This window comes from Cupressus sempervirens, chromosome 3 (genome assembly GCF_028749045.1).
Source record: "Cupressus sempervirens isolate cs-2001-9-10 chromosome 3, ASM2874904v1, whole genome shotgun sequence".
NCBI classification, from domain to species: Eukaryota; Viridiplantae; Streptophyta; class Pinopsida; order Cupressales; family Cupressaceae; genus Cupressus; species Cupressus sempervirens.
Genome location: NC_143120.1, coordinates 449778248 through 449801896, shown reverse-complemented (window position 1 = coordinate 449801896; position 23649 = coordinate 449778248). Strand labels below are relative to the sequence as shown.

General features: G+C 33.7%; 1 protein-coding gene across 1 annotated transcript in view; it reads left to right on the top strand.

Moving 5' to 3' along the window:
* Positions 1-12416, top strand: part of LOC149567009 (Vps51/Vps67 family (components of vesicular transport) protein) — a 51026-nt gene extending 38610 nt beyond the window's left edge. The window contains exons 6-7 of the mRNA XM_089820213.1: positions 11519-11702; positions 11874-12416. Of these exons, the coding sequence (XP_089676339.1) occupies positions 11519-11702; positions 11874-12050 (361 nt within the window). The 3' untranslated portion in view covers positions 12051-12416. The remainder of the gene's footprint in view (positions 1-11518; positions 11703-11873) is intronic.
* The last annotated feature ends 11233 nt before the right edge of the window (positions 12417-23649 follow it).

The following is a 23649-nucleotide window of genomic DNA, read 5'->3' as shown; positions in this document are numbered from 1 at the left end:
GATGGAGCTGATTCTGCCATCTCCTATCGATGATGTCCCAAATAGGGCCATACCTCTCCTGCACTCCTGCATATTGGGCTCTGATGGCCTCCTTGGCCCTATCCATGCCCTCATAAATGTAGCCCATAGAGGGCTTCTCCCCATCAACAGTTCGTAGCAAAGCTACAAGGGGCTCAGTGACCTACATATAAAGTAAAACAAAAAATTTGAGTCAAAACTTAAATATAAAATAATATTACTTAAAGTAAAAGCAAAATACTAAATGTTAAATAATAAATTTACCTTAAGGATTTCTCTAGCGAGTTTCCAAAAACCATCCTCATCAAATATGCAATCTGCCACATCTAACCCTACAGTGGTCGTAGCATAGGAAGAGCAAATCCACTCCTGCCCAACAAACATGCTCCTCAATCCATCCCTTTATGTCAACAAGGACTGCAAGGTGATGAAATTCGAGGCAAACCTCGTGATACCTGGGCGAGCTAACTCCTTGCCTTTTGTGTACTTCGTCATTTTGCTAAGGACAAATGCATGATTATAAATGAATTTGTATATATTTTTTGCCCTTTCCACACATGACTTGACAAACTCAAGTTTGCCAATTTCCTCCAACATGAGGTCAATGCAGTGTGCCGCACAAGGGGACCAAAATATGGTGGGGTGCCTCTCCATCAAAAGTTTACCTACAACAATTTTAAGTCAATTAGAAACTCAAATTTCAAAATTCAAATAAATTTATTTTCAAAACTTGAAAAGTTAAAAGTTTACCTGCTGCAACATAATTTGCTACATTATCCGTCACCACCTAAATCACATTTTGTTCCCCCACCTCTGCTATAACTTCCTCAATAGCCTCACATAAATATGTGGCATTTTTCACATGTGCGGAAGCATCAATGGATTTTATGAACATGGTATATCCTACAAGTAACAAAACAACGAATTATAATATTAAATGGATCATTAACGAATTAGCATTCAACAAATCAAAATTTACAATTATGTATGTAGGAAAGTAAAATGATCAATCACCTCCACAGGATACAAGAAAATTGAGGAGTGTTCTATTCCTCCTATTGATCCAACCATCAGTCATGATGGTGCAACCCTTTGCAATCCATTTCTTTCGGTTCTCCTCGAGGTCAACCCTCAAGTCCTCTACCATCTCATCCAGGAGGTATCCGCTCAACTCAGCCTCAGTTGGGGCTTTAAACCCCGGACCACAAATAGCAACTGCATCTATCATATTCTGCCAATAAGGAGCCCTGTCACAAATAAAAGTTTAGATGTCAAAGACTCAAATTATAAAACAAGTAGATATAATTAAAGTTTTACTTTTACTTTTAATTTTAACTTTAAAGAAAACAAAGAAAAAATAATCAATTAACTGGCTGCAATAAATGGAATGTTGCAAAAGTACCAAAATTTGCATATCTCCTTTCTAGCAGCATCATGAATCTCCTTGTTCAAACCCATGCCCTCAAGCGTGGGTTGGGAACCGAGAGTAGTGTGGGGCACAAAGTAACTATCCATTTTGTTTTTCCGCACTCTAGGCTGCAATAGGTTGGTGTGCGACTCTGTCTCAGTATGTGACCGACTAGCACTAGCACTAGCACTAGCACTAGCACTAGCACTAGCATGAGCAGAAGAACTAGGATAAAAAGGAGGCCTAGAAGAACCCTCTCCAACACAATCTATGGATGCGGAAGTTGATGCAGATGTAGATGTGGATGCGGCTGCGGATGCGGGAACATGGGAACTAATACCCCTTAACCTTTCAACTTGCATTTTCCTATTTGCTTTGTCTTTTTCAATTTTTTCTAATGCCATTAAGCAAGTGCGTTTTGCCTCAGGAGTTTGGTGAGTGCAAACTGTAACATCGTGTCCAGGTATAGCAGCAATGTGGAATTTCAATCTATAAATACCCCCGGAAGTTATTTTTTCTTTACAAAACATGCATTTTGTTTGATATTTGGTTCTTCCAGGAAACTCTTCATTATATTTCCAACATTCATCTTTTTTACCCATTGGAATTTGTGAAAAATGAGAGCAAAGGTTGTTGCAATAAATTTTTTTATGTAAAATATCAAAGTTTGAAGCTAATAAAAATTAGAAAACAACAAACCCTAGCTTGCAACTTAGTAAAAATAAAGAACATTCAAAATTTACACTAAAATTCTTGAAAACTATAGAAATTTAACAAAAAACGCATAATACACTAAAAATTTAACAAAAAATGCATAATACACTAACATGCAAGAAAAAAAAAAGTATTTACCTCTTGCAAATGGGTTGAGGAGTGTTGATATTGGCTCTTTAATGCTCCCAAAGCAATTGATGGGCTCCCCAAATAGCCTGCTGATCTCTTTGGTGCTCTTCTTTCTTGCTGGTTGGAAACCTATGGCATTTCTTTTCTCTTCTTCTCTCTCACTTTTCCTCTTTTCTACTCATGCTTAACAAATAGAAGACCTTTTAGGGTTATAACAAAGAGAATACGTAAAAAACAAAGTGAAAAAAACAAGTGATTTTTAAAAAAATTTCAACTTCCCTTTTTACATGCCGCGGGCGATTCATACCCGATTTTTACTGGCGATTTTGGTGATTTATGGCCCAGAAATCGGCGATACCGATACACGATGCAAAAAAAATCGCACAGCATGAATCTGGTCGCGGAATCGCCGATTCAGGCAATTTTTGGGCGATTCTCATTACTATGCATATTAGTCATCAGACAGAGTCTACCGAGCTCAGTTGGTCAGCAAGGCAAAAGACTAAGTTTACCGAGTTCAAAAGGTTAGCAAAGAAGGTTTATAGCGTCTACCGAGCATTCTCAGGCTCTACCTTGCACAGGGAGTTGCTACTGAGCTTTCAAGGTTTAGCAAAGGAAATTTCAGTTGTTACCGAGCTCACTCGGTCATCAAGAGAAAATAATGCAGGAAACAGTTGTTATCGAGCTCACTTGGTCATCAAGAGAAAATAATGCAGGAAATAGTAGTTACCGAGCTCACTCGGTCATCAAGAGAAAATAGTGCGGGAAATAGCTCTCACCGAGGTTTCATGGACAGTGAAGGAAATCTAGTTCTTACCGAGTTAACTTGGCAGCCAAAGGATTTTACGACTTTTGCAGTGTTAACCGAGTTGAGTCGGTTAACTCAGAAAATTATTTCTAGATGTAGTATTTACCGAGCAGGGTTGGCCAGTGAAGGATTCCATTATTTTGTGAAATAAAATTAATTTGTTTAATGTAATATTTGCAGCCGACTAATACATGGTTTATTGGTAAATGTAACTTGTGAATGAGTTGACTCGATAATCTAAATGGTATATACAAGAGGTCAAGTTGCGAATTCTAAATGTGTGATGGGTGTGAATGAGAAAGAAGGACTAAGAGGGAATTTTGAAGGATGAGCAGAGATCATTGAGGAGCAGAAAAGTTATATTTGATCAAGAAGGATCTAATAGTGCAAAATGGAGATCTCTTATTAGCAAATTTAGTTGCATCTTATTTAGGTCAATTCATTGTTACTTTCTAACCATTGTAGCAGTGATTTCAAATCTCTTAACAAAGTTGGTTTAACAACTATTTTGTAAATCATCTAACAAGGTGACAGTTCAGTTGAATTGTTCTAAAGACCTCTAGCAAGGCCACTCCTAACAGAGTGATTAAATCATCTAACAGGGTCACACCTAACAGTGTGTACTGTAACCTTTAATAGGGTTGGCTCCTAACAGGGCTCACTTTAGAAGAATGAAAAATTGGTAGCTAGTTATTGGTGGTTTTTCCCATATTGGGTTTCCACGTTAAATCTGGTGTCTCTTGTGATCATTTTATTTAACCTTTGCATGCATATTAATAATTATGAATGCTAGATGATCAGTAATCAGTTAATCTACCGAGTTACAACATTTTTATGGTGTTTACCGAGTATCAATAGTAAATAGGTATTTAAGACATCTAAGGGATTTGTGGATTTGTTTTTGTGGTAATTGATTCACCCCCCCCACCCTCAATTACTCCATCTATAATTCCAACAACTAAAACAACCATATCTTTTGACTGACAACTCCAATCAAGCTCTAAGTTAGATCGAATCGAAGGGGAAAGCGAAAGGCATGAAATGAGTAAGATCAAAGGACTAAAAACCAACAAACACAAACTCAAAAGCAAAGAAAAGGACGATGAAGGCCTCAAAATTCAAGCAAAGGCTCAACAGAAAGCAAAACGAAAAAAACTTGACGAAAGCCTTCAGTAAAACAATTTGATATAGGAATTGAAGTTGATTGATCGATCAACATTAAGAAATTGAATATCAAATTAAATTTAAAGAAATGTGAAACTAACTTGAAAAGTTTCGTGCTGTTACCAACATTTTGTGATGACAAAATGTAGGACAACACTTCTGCTGTTCAAAAGCCAATTGATTGCGACTATCCTTGAGCAAATGACCATATTTGTGCCAATAGTTAGACTGCACCTTTTTTTTCTTTGAAGCATCATGTGACTGATTTGAGCCCTTTCTTTGACATGATTGAGAGTGTTGAGATTTGCCTGTATCCTTGTGAAAGGATTTGGTTGAAAAGGCATGCTCTGAGGAGCACAAGGTGGCATTGCTACCAAATTCTTGTTTCCAACAAACTTGTTGTGATAACACTGGAAATTTCAGATCAACATTAGTACAAGTAATGTTGAAAGTTTTTATAAAGTGCTCATAGGATTTTGGTAGACTCTTCAAAATTTTGGTAGACACTTGGAGGTGATGACTACTGTTGATGCGAGTTTTGTATCACTTACATAACATATTAGGATTTGAATATTTGATACAGGATATCAAACATGCAACTCCTCTCTTGAAAAGTTAATGCTCATGAGACATGAGTATAACTCCAATGTTCCTTACACTGTTGGATACTCGCTCAGCTTTATCAATGTGATTTTCTGATAATCACGTAGGTGGCCTTACGTTATTCATTCAAGGATGACTTGGACTTTGGTGGAATGAAAGTGATGGTGACTCGGTTTGTGAAATGTGCGGAGGCAGATAATGTTGATGGTCACGATGATGGAGGGTGTGTCTGCCGATGATGATGTTGATGGGAAAGCGATGGTTGTGGAAGGTGAATGGATGTGTTCTAATGCTTAACTTCTCTAAACTTGCTTCTCTCTAAACTTCGACTACCCAACTACTCACTATTCTACTTCTACTCCTATGAATGGAAGGTTAGCAAATGGACGGGGATTGAACCTAATGAGAGCTGACCAGCGGCCTCACTTCCACAGGTGCAATGATTCAAAGGAATAATAAACTAGTTGACCACACAAAGCTTCCCAACCAGCCGCTAGGATGCTAGTGGCCTAGTATTGATCCCTATCAAACATTTACTAATGCTACCATACAACTAACCATCTACTTTAACTTCACTAAAACAACTTCAAATGCAATCAACTTAAAACAACTTGAAAGAAAATCTAAGTGGAAGTAGAAAACATGCAATAACACCCAATGTTCTTGATCAACATGCCAATCGCAACAATGAAAAAGAGAGCAATTTTGGTATTATTTTCGCAACAATTTCTCCAACACTTTACAAATGAGAGCAAATGGTCTTTTATAGGGGCCAAAAATACAACGAACGGTGGAGATTAAAACAAGATCAACGATCCGGATTAGATCCTCAAAACCCTATTTAGGGTTGCCACCCCATCGGCCAATGAGAAGCTGCCACCTCATCAATGGATCAATGAAAAAAGTGCAAAAAGTGGCAATGAATGAGAAGACACCAAAATGGTGGCCAATAAAAAATAGACACTTGTCCTATTCTAGAAGAAAGGGAAATTGCCATTTGGGCTTACATCAAATGATCTTCTAATATAAATCTTCCCTTTTCTTTCATTTTCTTAGTTAAGGCAATGAACTTAGCTAGTTTTTCATTAACTTCTTCCAGAGGAGAACAAGGTGTGTGCTTCACCTTGAGTTCTGCTGTCTTTGCCACACTGTTCGCTACTTGTAATATTTTTTCATGATCCTTCTCATATTCCTTTGCAAATCCAATAAAAACTCTGAGAGAGGAAAGGGTGCCCAAATGCTTTTTCCTGATAGCAACCTTTCCCAACTCATCCAAAATCTGTTTCATTGACATCCTCTTCTCTAATATTCTCAAAATCAAGTGCCACTGTAAGCCTCGATGATCTGTTAACTCTTTTCCTTCCCTTGCGTATCCAATTCTGCTTTAGATGAGTGTAATAGGCTTCTTGGTTATCTTGAAATGACTTAGTTGCTTGATCCATCATTACAATTGTCATGCCCTTGTACTGGGGAATGTTAAATGTTTCTTCAATCGCTTGTTCGCCAATGCTGGCCAACACTCTCTTCCCTCCATCAAAAATGATGGAATTACTGTTTAGATCAAATCTGGATGCACATTCCATAATCAATTTTGGACAAGGCAATGTGGGAGGAAAGGCCGCTGTGTGTACAATTCCACTCTTGTAAATCCTTTTTGTCAAGGGGGATTTTCCTTCTTTCAGTCTGTCCCTCATCCGTATCATGTCCACTGTACAGATATTGGTGTCAGTTTTTCTCTTCATTTTCGAGAAGAAGGAAGTATTGGGCGTCATATCCTCTTTGTCTTTCTTAGTGTTCGCCCGCTTGGGATTCTTATTTGCACTATCATCCTCCATGCTCGTCGCCCTATTACGGGATGGTAGAGTGGTGGACCAAAAGGCAAGAAGAACCAAGCGGAGCAATCCTTAGCCTAGAACAAAAGATGGATATATTAGCTCAAGCACTCCTTGCAACTCTAGATGATGAAAATTCACCTTAACCGATAAACTTACAGCGACTTTTCAAAACCTAGGATATGACTTTCAAAAAGTTCAAACCCATTTGCAAATTAGAAATTTACACTCCTAAAACTATGCAACACTTGCCTTCTATGCAAAAATCAAATTTTCATATGTATCTCTTCTCCCAACAAAATTGCCAAAATCTGATATAAAAAATGCAGTCCTAAGTAGGAAAAAATCAGACCTTCACCATGAATTGCTCAAAAATCAGAATCAGATCTGCCTCAATAAAATGCCAAAGATGGAAAATTTTGCCTTTGTTTCAAATTCGCCCAAGCATGAAGTCTGAAATCTGCCCACAAATCTACCTAGGGCACAAATTGCAGCCCACAAATGGAGGGAAAAAACCACCAAAATATGCAAGAATTCTGCTTACAAAAAAATTGCCAAGGTCTGAAAATGAAGAAATGCAAGCAAAAAAATGCCCAAGCATGCAAAAAACTGCCTTCCACTAAATTCGCCTCCACAAAATTTGCCCTAGTTTGGAAAAAATCTGCTCCTCCACAAAATTCGCCCACATGGAGAGGAAGAAATGATTTGTGAAAATGAGATGGGGAGGAGACTCCTTTTATAGCCAATTTTCTTTCTCCATAAAGCTGGCCTACATGGTCTAGGAGAAAACAAAAAACAAAAATTAAATTCAAGTTAAGGCCCACAATTAAATACTTAGCTTAAAAAAATTAATTTTGCTAAAAGAAAATTGCACTTTTAAATTTACCAATTAGCTCCAATTGCAAAATTGAAATTAAATGGCCTTGAGGGTGTTAAATATTTCCATTTAATGAGGGTTTAGTAATTAATACGTCATTAAATTTGGATTTTGGCTAACCAAAAGCCATTTTTTCAATATTAAATTACTAAATTCATTAAAAACTTAAAAGTTTTCAAGGCAATTAATCCAATTAAAGCCAATTTTTTGCAATTTTCTACCAAATCGATTTTGCCAAGCTAAAAATTAAAAAATTAAAATTGCATTTAGAACCAAAAATCGATTTTTTGCATTTTTCCTCATTTCGACAAAATTAAAAATTTTCACCAAAGAAAAATTTGAGATTTTCCAAAAACTTAAGTCTAATTAAAATTTCTCTTTTAAGAATTATCCAAATTTACACAGTTAAGACCAAATTTTCAAAAGAAAACGCCTTAGTACAAAATTCACAACTTTATCCTGCCAAGTTGAAGTTAACTTAGAAAATTATTCGGCCTAGGGATAAAATTGATAGCTCTGGAAAATCAAGTTAAGAAAACCGGGTGAAAATAAGCTAAGCCTCCCCATATTTGTCTTGAAGGTGCCAAGGCGTGAAATTTTCAAAACTCAAAAAAATTTGGGCAATCCAAAAATTTGCCAAGGCGATTAGAAAAAAGGGGGTCCCCAATAATTTTGGGGCGATGGTGTGAAAATCTCACAACAACTACCTTATCTTCTTCCTCCGTTTTTCAACCAATAGCTTCGAGCTGATCTCAAATGTCCTCAATCTCTATGAGATGCTCCTATGAAGACATGCGTTCATCCATCATGATGGAGAGCAACTAGTTCTTAAAAAGAATGCTTGATTTTTGTCGAATGTCTAATGCATCTCCTTTAAATGTTGTCAAATGTCCGCTACACACTTGCTAGAAGGAATATGAGGCAACAAATTATCGGTGATAGAGAGCTTGAGAAGCATGACAACTTCTTGATTCTGATCGTCGAACTTGTCCATATTTGCTCGAACTATGGTAGTAGTCTCTGTGCCCAAAACAATTGTCTCAAGGTGACGATATTCAAAGATTGCCAGCCTACATTGCTTCTAGGTGTCATAATTGTTGTTGTTGAATCTCTGATTGCCTTCCAACATTAAGTGTGTCAATGATGCCATCTTGCATGTTCCCCAATACACAACAGAATGCAATAGCACGGATTCAAAAACAAGAATCCCAATGCAAGAAACATAGGCAAATTTAGGTATGACTTCAAAAAAATGATGAAGTACGACTAGCACAAATTTTGACAAAATTTTCTGGCTGAACCCAAAAAATCCAAAGACAACCCAAAGATCCTTGCAAAAAATCCCAAAAGAATCTGAAAGTGAATCTTAAATCCCTTGGCACAAAAATTGAGGCACATAAAATGAGGAGCACAAACAATTCTGAGACCCCAATTGAGCTCTTGAAAAACCCATCATGATTCTGCATTAGTTTTTGAAACCAGTAAAGAATTTGAGAGTTTCAAAGGAAACCCTAGCCATCTGAAATAAAACTCAAGAAATTGCAGACATTTGAAAAGAAGTTGGTAGAAGGTGCAAGCCTTGCTGCAAATCAGAGACAAAAGGGTATTAAAACCACTAGACAACACCAATAATGGTGACTGCTGTAGAAGAATGGTGCCCAGAAAGCCACAGATTTGCAGAGAATACAAACCAAGGTCGTTTTTGTAATGCCGTGATTAACAGGATTTTAGAGAACAAATGTCAAAAGAAAGAGAAAACTGACCATGAGAAATGTCGTGATATTGGTATCAGGATTCAACTGTGTAATTTTTGTGTCGAACTCATTGACTCATTTCATGAGTAGCGGCTCACATGCACCATCTCTCATGAGAATAGATGAAACACTAGGCACTCATTGGATCTAGGTGATGCTCACAAAGGTGAAGCACGGAGACTCCTGGGAGGTAACTCATCCCAGTACTACTCTAGCTCAGGCACGGTTAACTAGGAGTTTCTTTCATGATACAACTCACTTTGCTTGCAACCTCATTTGCAAAACCTTCACCAAGTGCTGTGCTGTATGAACCATTCATTAGAAAGCTTTTAAGCTGAAGACACCATTTTTTGGAAGAAATCTGTCAGCAGCAGAAAAATGACCAAGAATAGGTCATTAACAGAAAAAAATGACGATTGCACAAGAAAGAAAAATGTGGGTTGCAGATAAAAATGTGGTCTGGATGTTACTGACGACTACAGGCAACCATGCAAGTTCTGCTATACAAAAGCTCCCAAAAAAATAATCTAGTTTGTTTTCCAAAAAATCGTAAAAAATATTCTGTCGAATTTTTTAAGAAAAACAGAAATGTGTATGACCGCTCCGATACTATATTACTGGAGAGTAATGGTAAAAGATTCATGTATTAACAAATGACCGAAGAGATTTATATTTTTTTTTACAAATGTATAAAATAGAAAGTTTCTAATAAGAAACTTAAGAAAATTGTAGAAACGATCTTAGCTACAAGTAATTAAATATATTGCATAATTGACCATTAAAGTAATAAAATAATAATATTTTAATAATAATTGAATGGGTGGAATACTTGGAGAATCAGGCATATGATAACTATGCCGAGAAGAATTCTATTGTGGTAGCCAGGGGTTTTAGGTAGATAAGAAAATATAGGTAGATAAGAAAATATCATGGATGCCATAGTCCACACAAGAAACTTTGGTAATAAAATGTGACTTGTGCGTAGCAGCCATGAATATTTTTTTGGTAAATAAGGATTTCAGTTATTTGAAAAAATAAGTGGACAGTGGTATGATGTATTACTATTATCACACTGTGCTTGAATCTAATTTGAAAAATAGTTTTAAATTCCCATGAACATAACTTCCTTTTATACTTCCTTTTATATTGTCTGAGTAATTTTTTGATGTAAACTATCAAATTTGGTCTTTAAGTGAGGATATAAAAAAATAATGCATATTAAAAACTTCAAATACACGATTTATTAGTTTTAAAATTCAAATAAGTGGACAGTAGTATGATGTATTACTATTATCACACTGTGCTTGAATCTAATTTGAAAAATAGTTTTAAATTCCCATGAACATAACTTCCTTTTATATTGTCTGAATAATTTTTTAATGTAAACTATCAAATTTGGTCTTTAAGTGAGGACATAGAAAAAAAATAATGCATAATAAGAACTTCAAATACACAATTTATTAGTTTTAAATGTTATTTTATATTTTACTTAAGACTTGAATATGGCCTTCGTGCCTTCAAGTTTGATACTTGTCTAACGTATTTCGTTTTTGAAATATCTAAACCAGTATTTTAATTCTTCTTAATGCTACTATTGTAATTGATTGTCATAGACTGATAAGGCTTTACAAATAGGAAGGAATGATGCAGAATCTTGACCAAAATATTGTAATATTTATGTATTAGAAAAATTGTTGTCACGACCGGAAACAAGATAAATTGTTGCCATTACTGGAAACAAGATAAATTGTTTTTGAGCAACAGGGCTCTACCAAAATAATGACCTTTGAATTGTACCCTTACATCAGTAACCTGGTCAAATACAAAGTTAATATAGATTAACTTTCTTAAAATTTGTAAAGATGTTCTGGGGATGTCGCGAACTATTTAGACATTTGAACATAGTTGCATGTAACATGTATCTAGGGGATTCCAACATGAACCTCCATAATGAAAAAGCCCTTTTGATGATTTGTCACTTGATCATTTCCCATTCAACAATAAAGAACATAAATCCCAAAGTATTGAATGTTATGCTTGCCATATTAGGCTTTTCAGCTTGCGTAGAATACATAATATTTCTGTAGAACAAATAGAATATATTTCTTAGGACCAAATTTTTTTGTAAACTAAAAGAACATGTTCATAAATTCTAGTTGATGGATTTTCAGTATGATCTTAACAAATGTAATAAATATTGTGTTTCCATAGCGTGCCAAGTTTGTCATCAAATGGAACGTCTTCATCCGCTATGCACCAGGCATTCTCAGATGACTTTACTGCACGGAGTTCATGGAAAGGGTTTTCAAATGGCAACCTCTCTTCAAAGTTTGATTTTGAAGACACAACAAGCTTTGGAGTTGCAACACCTCTTTTGAAGTCACTCATGAGCCAGGTACTTAACTCATTTTACAGCATTTTGAGAAATCCTTTACCATCCACTGCCATTTGTGCAATTGCATTTTCTAGATTTAGCTTTGGAAATATTCGCTACTCCAATATGTTATCATTTTCTTTTATTTAGCCATGTCCAGCAATTGATTGTGAAGGTGTAAATAATTGTTAGGTCGGAAGCAGATTTGGAGAGGGAACATTTAGGCTCGGTTCAATGCTAAGTGATGGTCAAGTTGGTAGACTAAAGGACAAATCAGCAGCTGCCATGTCTACATTTGGTGATATGTTACCTGTACAGGCCGCAGGTCTTTTGTCATCGCTTACTGTGGGTGCAGGCAGACCAGAATAAGAGAACCCAGGAATTTGATTACAACATTACTGTATTCAATGTGTTTTGAGGACCTAAAGTATAGGCTGGCTTGTGAATTCTGAACAGACTAACTAATATTGGTTTATTGGTTCTGTTCTTTTCCAAGCGGGTCGCATGATCCATCACATTCGTTTTAGGAGCAAAGTGTTCAAGGAGGGCATCTTACAAGATGAAAAAATGGATTGTCAGTTTCGCTTTTCTGCATCGTTATCATTCCGGGGAGGAATTTTTTCACAATACTGTAGAGATAGCATGAGGTTCTGATGTTAAATCTACCATTTATTGTAATAAATCTTGTACCTAAAAAGAGATTCTTTTGTATATGATCAAGCTATTTCTGTGTCATCAGTGAGTTAACCTTCATATTTTTCAACATTATTTTTGAATAGTTCAGAACTTCTTATCCACATTGCTCATGTTGAATTTGATGAAATACAAGTTCACAAGAAATTGTGCTGGCGTCTCGTAAACAACCAATATTATTGGCCCTTATTCTTTCATAAATCTTATAGTTGTGTAATCAGATAAGAAAGACTTCGACGAAATCTTTTATAATCATATTGGATGTCCATGAAAATGTTGGAGGATAACGTTATTATGGGAAGATGCGAATTCTTGCCTGATTCAGCAATTTCAACTTAAAATAAAAATTTGGAAAAGGTATTAATGGATATGGGACTGGCTTTTCGTTAGAGGAGAATGTAGTCTCAAAGACAATGGTGACACGAAAGACCGAGTAAGCATTTTAAATTTAAAGAAAGAATAGGGAGATGAGTGTACTATTTTGAAATTACGAGAACATGCTAAGGTACTTTGCCGCCTACCTTATTTTGGTTGTTTTTGTCGCATAATGACGTAAATTGCTACGAAAACCTATACACGGAGCAGTACCATCCAAACACATGCTAAACGCAATTGAAAAAGCAATCAGACTATACAAATCTCCTTTTTAAAGAAAGAAAATGCGATGTAGCACTTTGGGGAAAGAAAAACGACGTACTTACCCTACTCAACCTTATTAATTTTAATAATTTACAAAGACCCATTATTGAGAATTTCGAAATAATTTCCCATGCAGCCTAATTTTCTATTTTTCTTATAATTTCGATTTACATGAAGACCTGGACAAGGAAAATAAAATAAATGTTGGAAAATCTTAAACATTAGTAAAAATAATGCACACATGAATGGGTTTCTCAGTGCTTAGTGGAGAAAGAGCTTACATAATTTCGATTTACATGAAGACCTGGACAAGGAAAATAAAATAAATGTTGGAAAATCTTAGAAACATTAGTAAAAATAATGCACACATGAATGGGTTTCTCAGTGCTTAGTGGATAAAGAGCTTACATATTTTCTCATGGCTGAATGTTTTCACACTTACTACTTAGAACAGCTAGAGATAAGTCATGTCAATTGTGATGCTACATATCTAATATGATATTCTTATAAGAAATGGGGGACTTTTGCAGCAAAACTATTATAGAGCATTATGCCTCTTGTATCAACTTGAGTTTGTGCTTTTCGACGAGAGTTTCTTCTTTTCGAATTGTTCTCTCTTCAAATATAGTCTTCTCCTTAAACAATTCAAAAAACTAATAAATTTTCTCAAAATTGCAAAACATCATTTTCTTTGATATTATACGCCTAGACATACTCCGGGGCTAAGGGGAATTATATACTTCTCGGTGCAGTGGTGTGTGCAGAGGGAACTAAAGTTGGCAACCTTTATCTTCTTGCTAGGGTTCTTTTTGATGGTTTTTAGCAAGCTCTACTTGCTTATGCATAACATTTGGGACAAAACAACTAGATTGTGAGGTTTTATCTTCACTATCCTACAACCATCTTGAACTCCATATTGTTGGAACCCCCTTAAAAAGTGAGAGGGTCATTGGAAGTATGATTTGAGGAGGTTTTTTTTATTAAATTCTCTTTAAATAAACCTGTTAAGGAACAAGGGTTTCCTATCGAGATGCATCAGTAGCTATTTGTATGATTGTTTATTTCTTTTTCTTTAGACCATTTGCAGATTTGGTCTTCAACTTGCCTTTTTTATTTTTCTACTTCTAGTTAAAAATTACAATTTATTTCTCCAATATTTTTCCCAATAGGTTCTTCTACTAGATAATCAAGACATACAAACATGTATGCTTGATATTGATAGGTTGTTTGTTGAGGAAAATTCCGTTGTCTTCCATCCTTAAAGAATATATTGGTGAGAGGCTCTAATACTCCATAGCTCTAGTACTCCCTAAGGAAACAAATCACCATCCAATAGTGTCATCTTTCTAAAGTTGACATGCATGTCACAAAGTGCTGAACAAAAGCTTCCATTAAGCTAGGACACTAACTAGTGCACTTAATCTTTGGTAAAAGATATATCTGTGGTCCCACCAGGCCTGCCATTAAATACTATTGATCTGTAGGAGGCTCATACCTAAATGAGGTTAGTCATGAAGTTTCGCAGGAGTGGGACTGAGTTTGTCCCTAGATTTTAGAAGTCAACTCTTCATGCTCTAAGGAAAAAAAGGGAAATGGTAAGTGCACTGAGAACAAAAGGGTGAGATGCCAATGTAAAACTTTTTCTAGTTTAAAGCACTATAAAAGTATTTAAGACCCCTCAAAATGAATGTTGTTCTTTTCAAGAGAGAAGACACAATGATAGGAACAATTATCCAGATTTAAGTTGAACCCCACAAGAGTGACATTTAGAACCCAAACCAAAATTGATACTACAAGGATCTTGGAAAAATAAACACATCCAAAATTTTATAGTAACTAGCCATTATGGGGAATTAATAACTAAAGGTACAATTCATCTTTTGTGTTGAAGGCACATGGAAGAATAAAAAACATACATGATCCATGCTTTTTCAATATAAGTGGAAGACAGAGACTAAAGTCAACAAATTAGAATTGTCTCAATAGAAATAAACACAAAACACATTGACAATAAAATTGAAGAAAGTGTCATGGGTACAATCTTGACAATTTATCAAAAGTAAACATGATAAGGTTGGAAAAAAATTCATAAATTAGAATATCTTTCCAAGAATACATGCTTTAGACTATTTTAATAAGGGTTGAAATGTACCTAAGTTCCTGCCAAAGATTGATTATTTTTTGATGTTATTTACACAAAATTAATCTAATAAATGCTCCATTTAAAATATAACTTTTAATGCATTACATTCAGAGTAGTAAAGATGGTATTTTTCATTTCCAATGGAGACTTGAGCTATAGGGAAAATCACTCTAGTTGAGTATTATGCATGTTGTTTCTACTCTTTGAATAAGCTTGTCACAAAATTTGATTAATTCAAATTTGCAAGGTTTTCCTTATAAGTACCAAATTGAGGTTAAGACAAGGATGAATTTTTATTTATCATATTTAGCTTACAAATGCATAACATTAATGCTTCACATCATGTTTTTGTTGTGACCACCAAAATTATCCCTTTAAAGGATATGGATTCTATTCCAATCCATACTTTTTCAATTAAAAATACTTCACTAACGATGTCAAATTTTGGTGTAAATGGAGCAATACTTATGATTTTATCTTGCCTTTTGAGAGCATTTAAACACATGTTAGAACAATGAAGAGATTTGCAAGGGGAGAGGCAACCCTATGGATTTCATGCAACCTTAAAGACATTGAACTAATTATTGACTCTATTTCGTCTAATATAAATTTATATGTCAATTTTAGCTTAGAAAGGACAAATCTTGAAATCTTTCTTTCAATTCAAGAATTTGGAGCCTTATATGTTTATACTAATATATTTGATATTCTTCTATTAAAAAAAAAGTTCTATCAAGGAAGTAGTAGTCTTTAAATTATTTGGTGTAGTTCTCTTATTCTTTGTATTTTCATATTTGTTGTACTTTGTTATTTCAATATGAATTAATTTGTGATAGATTATTAGAAATTGTTATAGCTGGATAAAACATGAAACATCCCTTCATTGTAAAAAAATGGAAATAAGAACATAGAGGAAAAATGGAGATGGTATAGAAAATTGACAATAAAGGACAATTATAAAGATTTTTTTACATTTGTATATGCATCACTTTGTAGACATAACATGAAAGAATTTGCTAGTAAGAATATAATAAAGAATGATGTAATCAATAGACTTAGATTAACAATTATCGCTTGTCCAATAGACCTAATCTCTAAAGAGAAAATTTCATTTGACACAGTCCATCCAAGAGGAATCCATGATCGGCCAAATGTGTCCACAAATAAAAAGATTGCTATTGCCACAAACATTAAGAAGCCCTTAGAAAGCTTCCTATCTCCTTCAATCTTGAATCCAAGATTTTGCTGATAGTAACCTGTTTACATAAGAAATGATAATTTGACTTATAAATCTAATTGTTCACAACCCAAAAATTATATTTGCAATTGATCCCTCTATAACCTGTTATTTATCTATGAAATCTAATTGTAGTTTAGATAGATATGCCTTTTCTTTGAGTTGTTATAATAACTTTGAGGTTTGCTAGCATTTCATTTTCAAGAAAATTTCCATTATATTTTTATAATTTGCATAAAATAATATATAACATTTGAATTTAATCAAACCACACTTGAATGCATAATTGAATAAGAGCATAACATCAAAGTATCTAGTATGATAACCACTAGCAATAAATATCATCTTGATCAGAATGTGGCTAGCAAAAAAGGGTACATATTAAACCAAATACATTATCATTGTAATTATCCGAACCATGCTATCTTTAAGTCCCTATTAGATACTTTGTTATGGAATATCTTTCAAATAGGTATTATTCCAATTTTTTTTTCCTTATTTATTATTGGATAAAAAGTAGCCAATATTTCAGCTAAATTTTAATGAAAATTTCAGATGTGTTTGTTCTAGATGGGATGAGCAGTTGACTACAGTAGTTCGAATACAACCATATAATATTGTTCTATTTCATGAAGTTGAGAAGGCACATTTATCTATACTCAACACCTAATTCAGGTTCTTGATGATGATAGATTGGAAAATGGACATGGTTAGTTAACTTTTTCAACACAATAATTATAATGACATCCAAACCTTGAATCACATCCATAAAAATTGCACAACTTAGAGTAATACAAAGAGGTGGGTGTAATTAAGCAATGGTTTGGAAAATATTAATTGTCATTGGAATACAATTATTTTTAAGAGAAAAATTATTGGGTTAAATTTATTCAAACTAAAATTGGAACAATTGTTATGTTGTTAGTGATGTCAAACATCATTGGTAAGACATTTGCTAACAATGTAGAGTGCCATATCAATTGATTGATGAAGAGGATTTGAAAAGAGAGATAACGAGGTGAACTAGTAAAGTGGTTTAGTATTTAAGAGGAGTAAGTATGATAGAAGTATAAAGGGCACTTGATTAGTTAGTATTTGACAAGATAATGCGTTGTTTAATCATTGTGTGAAGTGAAGAAGAATAATGAGTTGAAGAGTAGAATAGATGATTGATAGAAGTCAAGAAGTAAAGTAAAACATGAGTTTGACCAAGTGACAAGTTACTAGGTCAATGAAGAATTTAAGCATTACTGAGTTGAAGATTAAGTAACTTAAGCATTAGCTGAGAAATGGTAATGATTGAGCAAGAAGAAGGAAATCTAAAGTAATGATCAAGCATAGTAATGGTTGAGCAAACTAGTGTAAGCCAAGAAACAAGTAGTATTGACTGAGCTACCTAGTGATGATCGAGATGAAGAACATAGTGATGATTGAGTGTCAACAAATTAATTGTTTGTGAAAAAATCAAGATTTGAGGTCGACACAGTTGAATTTATGGAATACCCAAAGCGTGTCAAAGATAAGGACTTATGTGTTGACATATTTAATGCATGAATTAAGTTTGTTAAGCGATCTAAGGAGAGAATTCAATGAGAAGTTTCCAAAATCTTCAAGGGAAAAGTAGGAAATAATGATGGACATATTCAATCAATATGATCAAAGCCCTAAGATCTACAATTATGTTTAAGCAACAAAAGATTGACCCGTCGATTTAAGGAGACATATGCGATGGTTTTCAAGTTAGTTGGCTAGTGAATATGTGGAGAAGATGAGTCACAAAGGAAAAGTGATGAGTTGGTGAAAGAGAGATTTCTTGAAGTGTTTCCAAGTAGATCAGAGATGGAGAATGTGATGAAGACCAACCAATAAACCAACAATGAGTTGAATGGGGATCTGGACATGCAATGTGAGTTGTATTTTATCATATCAACCTATTTGTTAATTTTTAACCATTGTGGTAGTTTAATCCTTTAATCAAGGCTGGCATAACAATCATATTTTAAATCTTTGAATCAAGGTGACATTCTGATGGGATGTTTTAAAGACCATTAACAAGGCCACTCCTAACAAGGTGATTAAATCCTTTAATAGGGTCTCACCTAATAGTGTGTTTTGCAACCTTTAACAGGGTTGGCTCTTAACTGAGCTAACTTCAGAAGAGTGAAAAAGTGATAGCATATTACTTGGTGGATTTTCCCAAATTAGTTTCCACATTAAATCCTCGTGTTGTACTTGTGTGAATGTTGTTTTCACGTTTCATACTATTTACTGTTACATGTTTCTACAATTCAGCTAAGACTAAAACAAAGAGCTAAGTGTTGATATGAATAAGTTGGATTACTAATGATTTGTTATATTGGCCAAGCGGATTCAAGAGTTTGATTAAGTTGTTAAAAGTTAAATTGGTTCTTCTGCACTTGATGATAACTAATTCAACCCCTCTCAGTTATTCTAGTCATTCTAACTAAATTTTCTTTTAACTTTATTGCAGGTGAAAATGAGGAGCTAAGAAAGGTTGCTAGAATGCAAATGAAATATGTGGTTGTATGATTTTCTAAGATGCAATTTTTTTTATTGATTAATGATGCAGCTTTAAACCATGTTGTTGAGAATTACTAGGATTTTGTGAGTCCATTTTTTGGGTTCTCTAGTTTGTATAATTTTATATGAATGCTTCAATCCTTGTCCAATCTACTGTTTAATGGGCATAACACATTTTAAAAATAGACAAAAAATTGAGTTTCAAATAAGAAGTGTTTAGTCCAAATATATAGTTATTCAAATACCTTAATCCAAGCTAGCTTCCACTAACTTTTTATAAAAGGGGACTATAAAAGAGGAAACATATGCTATTTTTTAATAGGTAAGAAATAATTTAACAAAGTGGATACAGTTATTATCACACCCAAAATATCTTATTTGAAAAATATAGATTTGGTTGGATAAAAATTGGGATATATTATAAAACACGAGTTAAATTTGAGAGAGAAAAAGAAAGATAGATGAAGTGCAAGTCTTTCATTTTAGAATACAATGTCTATTGCATGCATAAGTTGAGCAAAGAGAAATAAGAAGAGAAAAAAACCTATATCCAACATTGATCACAATCATATCAGAAGCCAATAGTTATTTAGTTTGATGAGAGATAAAATGAATAACCTCATCTAATACATGAAAACAATAATTTGGATTCGAAAGATGTTAGCAATTAATAATTAAATAGGATCCTAAAACATCTACTGGAGCCTATAGAACAAAACAGTGCGAGAGGCTCTTCAAATTTAACCTCCAAAAACTATTTTTGTTTCTCCCTATTTCTTGACATTTATGTACAAATGTGAATACATAGAGTATATTTTGACTATTTTCTTGGTTTGTTGTGAATACTTAACAGATAAAGGATGAAAATTGATTAGCTTCTAAAATTGTAATATTTGCAAATAATATTACAAAATAGGCACTATTAGTGGTTTGCAATGAATGTAATATGATTTAAGTTTGTGAGTCTTAGACTCAAATACTAACCAAAACTATTATAATGATGCAAATAAAAGTTAAATAATATCTCTTGCAATAGTTAATTAGATGCCAAACAATATGAATGACCTATACATGATATCTCATTGTAGATCTAATTTTAGAAGGAATCATTTATTCCATGCAATGGTAATTTGCAATAGTATCATCATATGTACTTGGAAAGGTATTTTCCCTACCTAATTATGAATAATCTTAAAAAAGAAATTGACTACTAGTGGAAATGGATAGGATCTAGGAACCAAAACCCTATTTTAGGATTTAACAACCAAAACTTTAAAAAGTAAATAACAAAAATGAAATCTTTACAAAGGTACACACCGTTGAATTTGACAAGAGAACATCAATTCAAGAATATCAAATCAATCATGAAAGACACGCACAAGCCCAGAAGCAGCTTTCACACGTAGGAAATATCACCATGAAGAACAATGCAATAATAGTGTACATGTAGAGTCTTATAGGGAAGAAACAAAGCACGAAATACAATTATGAAAATAAATGCATGACACATGAGGAGGATGTTTATTATTTATTCATTTGGAATGATGAACAAGAGGCTCCAATGACACATCTTATACAATATGTTTGTTTGGTTAATTAAATCATCCTAGTACAAATAATTTGTTGAGAAAAGTGAAAATCAAAACAAACCAAAATCCAAGGTCTATAGCCCTGAATTTGGTTTCCACATGTAAGAACAATGCAATATTTTTTAATTGATGTTTTGAAACAACCTTAGAACCAAGACCATCTAGGACATGCCTTCTCTGGCATCGTAATTCTAACAACCTTTCCTATCATTCTTCCACCGAAGACATAGGCCAATAAAAAGATGCAAAAAAAAGTTTGAATTTCCTTAACAAATGTGCAATGTTAGTAAACATTGATATAAAATCAATGGTGAGAAAGGTTGAATCTGGATTGGTTGTAAAAACTGAGTTTAATCATCATTTAAGCATTTCCCCTTCTGTATAATTACTACTATATGCATGACATGAATTAATATATGCATAGGTCATCTTTATGAGGATTATTTTTCAGCTATAATAGACTTATATGGGTTTTGTGGAAATCATAGTGGTCATGTGTTATATGAAACAAACATCTATGCACCTAAGGAAACATAGAGATGATATAGAAAATTGGCACTAAAGGACTATTATAAATAATTTTTACATTTGTATATGCATCATTTAGTAGACTAAACATGAAAAAATTGCCTGGAAGAATATAATAAAGAATAATCTAATCAATAGACTTAGAGTAACAATTATTGCCTATCTAGTAGAACCAGTCTCTAAAGAGAAAAATTTCACTGAGTATTGTCCATCCAAGAGAACCCCATGATCAACCAAATGTGTTCACAAATAAAAATATTGTTATTGCCACAAACATTAAAAAGCCCTTAAAAATCTCCCTATCTCCTTCAATCTTAAGTCCAAGATTCTACACGGATGTCAACAATACCAATAAAAGTTTGCCAAATTTCTCTTGCATTAATATTCAAGCATTTTTGAGTAGTCCTCCTTTAAAATGAAAATATGTAACAAAAAAATAGTGTAAAATTGGTTAAATTGAAAGAGTTTTAATCATATTTAATAAAAGGCCTTGGCAATAGTTCTCCACCTGCCATGTCATGACAGGAACTAAAAATTAAAGTGCTTCTCTTAGCTTGGAAGGGAGAACTACAAGTTCTCAACCTCATTTTTACAACGGATGGTGAATTTTATAGGGAAAAGGATTCCCCCTTTTGTGTGATGATCTCATTATTCTTAACCATGGTACCCCCTTGATGACTTCTCATGCTAAAGTTTTATACATCATCAACTGTTGTGTATTTGAAAACATTGGTGTCAACTAAATTAATTTCTCAAATAACATCACTATCATAAAAATAATCCGTTTCTTCACTTAATGTAAATATATTTTTTGATAGACAACACTCTTTTCCTAGTTCTTACAAACCTTTACAAATTAGCACTTGTACCCAATGAGGTGCAATTGTAATGCTGATAGATTTACTCTCTAATTAAGCAAGGGAAAGAGTAAGACTCTTTAAATTAATGTATCATTTTAGTTTTCCCATATTTTAATTAGATGAAAGAATTGATTTTAGGAAATGCTAATTTTGCTATATTATTTAATATAAATAAATAGTATCAATTATTTATTAAGATGGAATAAATTATTAATTTACAATTTGAAATTAATTTATATTTATAATTTTTGTATAGATTAAATAAGTTTATCAATAGAGTATAACCAAGAGAGTATAAAGAAAGAAACCTTTACAACAGGGTCAACAAGAATTTAAAATTGCTGACCACTGCGAATAAGATTAAAAGTTCTAGATCAATGCCTATTATAAAATATATCACCACAACATAGTCTTAGTAACCCAACACAACAAAGTAACTTCAGAACTAGCTCAGTGGCCTAAGCTATTGCCTAAGCTGTGCATTATAGGCACTAGATCATTAGAGTTATCTTCAATCTGGCTGATGACTTCTCTAATTTTAGGTCTCATATAAGATTCCTGGTTCATTCTGTACTTTTCATCGTAGTAAATATCAGTGACAAGTCTTCCTATGTTGTGTTTTCCAAATCATTCAGTAACAACTCCTACTTCATCCTCAGGATCTCTGAAGTGAAATGCCTTGTTTCATTATGTCCTAAGGAATCATGTCCAACATTCTCCAAACCATCGTAAGTTTGAATGTCCTTGCTGAAAAAGACCGAGGCTTCACCTTTCAAAAGGGAATTAAATCCGTCTCTTGAAATCTCCAAAGTAATAGTGACCTGTAACACAATATATAAATGTTTGAGTTTAATGCTAAACTCAATAAGATCTCGCTTCTTCTTTTGGAAAATATCCTCGTTCCTTTGTTTCAAAATGCACCATAAAATATGAGCAGTGAGCACAAACCAAAATTTGTTAACCTTATCATCAAACTCAACCACAAAGCCAACAAGAATTTTATGCCAATATATATTGTTCTTGCTATTCCAAGTGAAGGATTGACCCAAAAAAAGAGACCAAATATTTCTAGAAAAATGACAATAAAAAATAGGTGTTCAAAAGACTCTTGGAAATTGAAAATGGAACAAACAATAGGTTTTTGACCACCATTAGAAAAGAAAGACCTCACAACAAGTTTCTTGAGCGGAAGGAACCATCTAAAGAAAACTATTTTTGGATCCACAATGAATACCAAAATAAATCAAAGATGAAGAACCGTCTAGAGCTTAACCAATTAAATCTCCATTTATCATTAATGTGATCAATATGATTCCCACATCTTTTTTGAGCATATTATAAATGTGCTTTATTTTTTAATAACTCAGTTTTATACCATCTTCACATTTGATATAGTCAAGCATTTGTTGAGAGTTCAAATTTTTACCCAGAAAGAACTTGCCAACAACTTTAAAGATTAGAGTATGTGTCTTATTCTAAGCCACACTGATATTGTATTTATTACTAATAACCTCCCAAGACCCCATTTTCTTGTCAACCAATAAATGCCAAATGAGAGAAATGTCAATCCTATACCATTTTTAAGCTGAGAAAAATTGAGTAAGAGAAAGAGGTTTATTGTTAAGGTAAATGCCCAGCTAGATAGATCTATCTTCAATATAATAATATGGGGTTTTTGCCACAACATACCTAGAAAAGGCCATAGGTTTAACTTGACACCATGCCTTCCATATAGATG